This window comes from Austrofundulus limnaeus, unplaced genomic scaffold (genome assembly GCF_001266775.1).
Source record: "Austrofundulus limnaeus strain Quisiro unplaced genomic scaffold, Austrofundulus_limnaeus-1.0 Scaffold230, whole genome shotgun sequence".
Taxonomy (NCBI): Eukaryota; Metazoa; Chordata; class Actinopteri; order Cyprinodontiformes; family Rivulidae; genus Austrofundulus; species Austrofundulus limnaeus.
The window spans coordinates 544,274-550,265 of record NW_013952632.1 but is presented as its reverse complement, the minus strand read 5'-3'; the positions used below and the strand labels follow the sequence as shown (position 1 = coordinate 550,265).

Sequence of the window (5,992 nt, the reverse complement as noted above, 5' to 3'; positions counted from 1 at the left end):
TGTGTGTGTGTGTGTGTGTGTGTGTGTGTGTGTGTGTGTGTGTGTGTGTGTGTTAGCATAGTATCTCATGAATCACTGCAAGAACTGTAATGAAACTTACAGAAAGAAATCATTGAACCAGCAACTGCAACAATTGGTCAACTGGWTTTAAGATGGCTGCCACAGCCACGTGACCTTAAAAAACATAGAATGGTTATGCCTCAGTCAGTTTTACAGATACTGAGTTAAAARTTAGTGGTAGGAGCTAAGACTGATCCCTATCACATATTTTGATTGCTYATAGATTGCGCAAAATCTTGGTTTTAAATCTTGAATAATTATTCAGAGCCAACTCTGTTTTAATGCAAGACATTTAATGAACCAGTGAATAGATTTAAATGAAACTCTCAGTCAATTTATTAGAAAGTGAAGTGATAGTAGCTGAGAGTCATTCACAACAGAACACATATTCTGAATGTGACACCTTCCATTGTTGCATGAAGTTTGCTTTAAGGTTTGAACAAAATGGCTTCAGTCATTTCCCAATATAAAATTAATCTTAATTTAAAATTCTAGCCTGTAAGGCTGTGGAATATATGCATTTGAATGCTCTGCCTTTGAATAAAAATGTAAARGTTAGTTACAAAAAGAAAATCACAAACACAAACTGATATGAGAAGTCTAAAAGGATCGTACCATTTAGTTTAATACCTCACATACACACAGTAACATCAAAACACAATCACAAACTGAACTTAAATTACTCACCAAGACTATGTAAAAGCAGGTTTCTCAATAAAATAACAAAAAATAAAAAAAAAACAAATGCAAAAAAAAAAAGCGATTCAAGCCTTGAATTGTTAAAAAGGAAAATAAATTACTGTTATAAACAGGATGAGACAGTGGTTTATCCATAACAGTTCAAGTCACTGAAAATTCTCGTAAATCATTTAGTGGTTTTAGCATGAATATACTGTGTGTCCTGATTTTTTTTTCAGAAAATATTTATAAAACATAGTATCCCACTTACAGAAAATACCTTTWAAAAAGTTGGGATGTTGTGTAAAATCCTAATGAAAAACAGAATGCAATGATTTGAACATGTCATAAACTCATTTTGTATTCACAATTGAACATAGTAAACATAGRTGTCCCATTCTTGTCAGATATAGGAGTCTAGCTGTTGGGTTCTTGCTGGAAATATGCAAGGTCTTCCCAGATGTTATTTATAGGAGAATATGGTGTTCAAAAACCTGTGTATTTACGTACTTTTTAGCATTGACGGTGTCTTTCCAGATGCAAAAGATGTCCTTGCCATAAACACTAATGCATCCCCTTACCATCAGAGAGGCAGGCTTTTGAGCTGTGCACTTTGAACTGTTGTTTCAGAAATTACATTTAATAAATTAAATCTCACTTCATTTGACCACAGAACGGCCTCCACTTTGCCTCAGGTCATTTRAGATGAGCTTTGGCCCAAGGAAGATGGTGGTTTTTTCMGGATAGTTTCACACGTGGCTTTTTTTTTTTTTGTGTGTGATAGAAACTACCGCAAACCACCGCACAACTCTGCAACTGTAGGTGGTGCGGTGAACTGTGTTTACAAACAATGATTTGTGAAAGTGTTCCTGAGTCCATGCAGAGATGTTCATTACAAAATCAGACCTGTTTTTATTGCAGTGGCCCCCGTGGGCCTGTAGATCACAGGCATCCAGTCGTTAGTGAACCGATTTCTGCGAAATTAGGTTCTGCTAATTTTAAGTCAGCTAAAAAAAAAAAAAAAATCACAAGTGTAAAATTTCTATTTTTATGTCATTAGAAGTACTGGATGTGTAAAACACTTGTGTGCGGCTTGTAGCATCTTTAGCAGCTAAACTTTGAATTAAGAGCATCATAAAGAAACAACATTTAACAATATTTAAATAACAAATACAAAAAAATGACTACATATTATATATGATTGAGCAAGTATTTGCTATTTGTTTGACTAACTTCAAACAGTATTTATAAAGATCCAAACTTAATCAAAGAAATGCTTTTACTCTGAAAGGGCTCAACTGGAAGTATTGGCCAATTTGTCACAGATGATCCCACCCACCTTCAAATAAACCATAAGAAAACTAATAACAGGTTTGCTTCAGTCCCACCGGTCTTCAACTGGAAGGAGATGAAGACGTGTGACATGGACTGAGTGACTGTCATGTTAGCGGTTAGCGTTAGCGTCCATTATTTATTTATTTATTTTATTTTTTTTACCTGATTAGTGAATTAGCGTTAGCGGAGCTAAGATTCTTATTTACTGGATTAATGTTTAGTGAACCAAACTTTTTGGTTAGCTGTGTCCACCACTGCAAACAAGGTCAAACACTAAAATTTTCAACTGTTTGGTGTGGTACTGGCTGAGAACACATATTCTGAATGCTAATACTAGATTGCAACAGTGACTATTTTAACAGTAACAATTAATAATCAACTGTGTCTGTTAGCAAAACATTTCTTTTACTACCAAAAATCTGATGTAGAGCCGAGAGTCATCTACATATGATGAGCTTGACATCTCTCCACAATGCAAAAGATCATTGATATTTTCAGGATTTGACCAACATGGCTAAAACTAACTAAAATCTTTATTTTAAACTTGTATTAATTACTTCAAGTGTTGGGCCTTTCATTTATTTATGCTTTGTGATGAACAACCACAGTGACAAAGTTGGAGGGGTGGGACATCGCAGCAGTCTAAAAGAATCATATCTAGGATATTAATGGCAACTAGTATCACTGTTTTTTTTTATTATTCTAACCTCTAATTAAAAAATAATGATATAAAACTCACAAGAAATGCAAAGTTGAAACAATTTCTTGTTGAAATAAATAGTCTAAGATGGCTGATTCTGACTTTTTCTCATTTGAGGATCAGTGAGTTCAGATTGCAGAGGAGAAAAGACACTGGCATCCAAACCCAGTGTAATCCAGCCGAATGCAGACTGTCAGTGACCGCAGCCAGGAAACCTCTGTRCCTCACAGTAAGGTTGGGCCCTTGCTGGTGTAGTTGATGGTAGGGAAGTGCCTGCTGTCCATATCCCAGGGGCCGAGGGGTTGGTGGGGGACAGACGGGACACTGGGGTTACAGTGGTTAATGTAGCTGGCCATGAGAAGTGTCAGCTCCAGTATCTGAGCAAAGACGGCACAGAAAAGAGTCCCATTAATGGCTTTAACACACTGACATGAATACATTTTATTAGATTCAGGAGGAAACGGTTCAAACAAATTAAAAGCAGAGAAATTCTAAAGACCTGACCTCCAGAACAAAGCTATGACTTTAACACAAACCTGTGTAAAGCAAATCTGAACATGATAGGGTCTGGTTCAAGTTCAAATTTAAATGTTTTTCATTCTGCATTTTCTACCTTTTTAACTGTATTTCCATTTTAAATCATGTACACAAATATTTTGTTTAGCTGTCAGCAGTAGACATGTAAAAACCAGTTTATAGGTTTAAGGTTTGTCAGCTCACCCAACGGTTAGCAATATTTTTTGATGAAAAACTATTCAGTTTTACTCCAATTAAAGGCAAAGGTGGATGATCATTTTCAGTGTCTGTATGTTTAACTGTTAAAATATCTCAAATCAGGATAKATTTTGATGAAACTTGCAGAAAGAAATCACTGAACAAAGTAATGAAAGAAAAATGTAATGCTAGGCCTAATGCAGTTTTATTCTAAATCTTCTGGAAAATTCCACAGCTATGAGAATCACAATCAAACAAAATGTCTCTCCTGAAAAAAAGATCTCTAATTCTGTCAACAAAACTGACCTCTGATTCACACAGGATTATTTACCTTTGGTTTAGCCATGGCAAAGACCAGCTTCTCCACACTTCTTTTCCCAACTCCAGACTCCCCCTGTTGGTTCGTGACCACCATGAAATCATCACGGTAACCTCCGAAGGTAATCACAGAATGGTAGGGATAGGTGACCAGGGTGTGCTGAAAAAAAAGTTGAGATTTGTAGGAAAACATAAAAAAGGTTCATATTTATGCAATGTTTGAGAAATAATGATTTCAGAATTTTTGGAAAGTACACTGAATATTATAGAGAGAAAAATGCTCTGTCTTACTTCCTGAAAGCACACGAATAAGACTGTGCGTCAAACCGAATAATGAGAAAGATCACCTTTTACAGAGTCACTAGTGACAGGTTGGAAGTGCTTCTGTCAGGGTCAAGCATGTCAAACCTGTGTTGTTTGAACCATCTCCCGTTCCATCCTACCATCAATCGTGAACAAGACACCCAGACACTTAAACTCCTCCACTTTAAGGAACAGAGTCCCCCATGACCCGGAGGGGGCATTCCAGTTAAGAACTATGGCCAAAGATACAGCTTACTCTCATCTCAGCTATTTCACATTCGCCTGCAAACCTCCCCAGTGCACAACGAAGGTCTTGGCTTGAAGACACCAGACGACTTTGTGCCACGTATAAGAACACAGCTCCTGCTTTGGTTATATAGGGACTAGATCACTCTCAATAGCAACACAGACAGRTAATACTCCTGCAGCACCCCCCACAGAATGCCTCAAGGAACACAGTCATAAGCCTTCTCCAAGTCAACAAAACACATGTAGACTGGAAAGGCAACACCCATGTCCCCATTGCCAACTCTGCAAGGGTAAATAACTGGTATCCACAGTTCCACGACCAGGATGGAAGACAAACTGCTCCTTCTGTATCAGAGCTTTGACAATCAATCGGAGCCTCTGTTTAGACACCGTGGAGTAAACTTTCCTGGGGAAGGCGAAAAGTGTGATCCTAAAATGGAACACATTCTCTGGTTCCTCTCTTTTTAAAATGGGAACCACCACCTCAGTCTTTCAATCACAACATCCAGAGCCTTCAGCATCTCAGGGCGAATCTCATCCACCCCTGCTGCCCTGTCACCAGGAGCTGGTAAGCCCAAATGCATAGTGAGGGTGAACGGGGAATGTCCCAGAGGAGGACAGGGACATGGAATTTGAATGGGCCATGTTCAGAGCCTCTATTGCATCAGTGGCTTCCAGGAGCTGTGGCCTGAAGGTCATTGGTGTCTGTTGTGGCAGCAACCAAAGGGCCCACTGGTGGAGACCAGTGGTAATGAAGGCCATCAAGCTGAAGGAGGAGGCACTTTAGGACTTGGCCTTCACTGAGGACTCCTGAAGCAGCTGACAGGTACAGGATGGCCAGAAGGATCACAGCTTTGTTGCAAATTTGATGCAAATCAGGAATTTAGGGAGGGCATGTATGAAGACTTTCAGTTGGCTTTGAGGATGTTCTGGCAAATTATTTGGCGATTCAGAAAAGAAAAGTGTTCCCTGTTCCAGGCTGTACTTGGTTTGGATGGGGAACTGCTGACCCAGACTGAGGATACTGAGCATTGGAAGGAACACTGAGGATCTCCTCAAACCACCCTTCGTGTCTACCTTTGAGGAGGCAGAGTCTGAAGACTCTGGGGAAGATGTCCATTACCATGCAGGAGGTCACTGAAGAAGGCAAAAAAGCTCCTTGGTGGCAGGAAGCCAGGGGTGGATGAGATTTGCTCAGTGCATTTACTACTTTTAAATGTTATTTCACTCATTATAAGCTTGGATTTTCCTATTTTTATCTAGCACTTTCCTTTTTTTTACTTTACCTAGTGTTTTGCTACTTTTGTCTTGTAGCTACCATTTGCTACTCTTGGCTTTTAGCTTGTATTTTGGGACTTTTTTTAGTTAGTATTTTGCTGCTTTTATCTAGAGTTTTGCTTCTTTCACTTTAAGCATGCGTTTTGCTCCCTTCAGCTTTTAGATTATGTTCTGCTTGTTTTAATGTTTTTTTTTCCTATTTTTTTTCTTTTTCTCTTTTTTGTGTCACTTCAGTAGAAAACAAAACCAAATACTAGTTTTTTTAGTTTATTTATTTCTTCATCATCAGTGACCTTTTTTTAAGTGAAGAGAAAATAGAGACAGAGAGAAAAACAGAGAGAGAAGTAATTAGAAAGA

General features: G+C 38.3%; 1 protein-coding gene across 1 annotated transcript in view; it reads right to left on the bottom strand.

Moving 5' to 3' along the window:
- Nucleotides 1-336: 336 nt before the first annotated feature.
- plekhh1 (pleckstrin homology domain containing, family H (with MyTH4 domain) member 1) overlaps nucleotides 337-5,992 on the bottom strand; it is a gene marked incomplete at its 5' end in the record, with an annotated part of 65,986 nt that continues 60,330 nt past the window's right edge. The window contains 2 exon segments of the mRNA XM_014019772.1: nucleotides 337-3,150; nucleotides 3,819-3,965. Of these exon segments, the coding sequence (XP_013875226.1) occupies nucleotides 2,998-3,150; nucleotides 3,819-3,965 (300 nt within the window).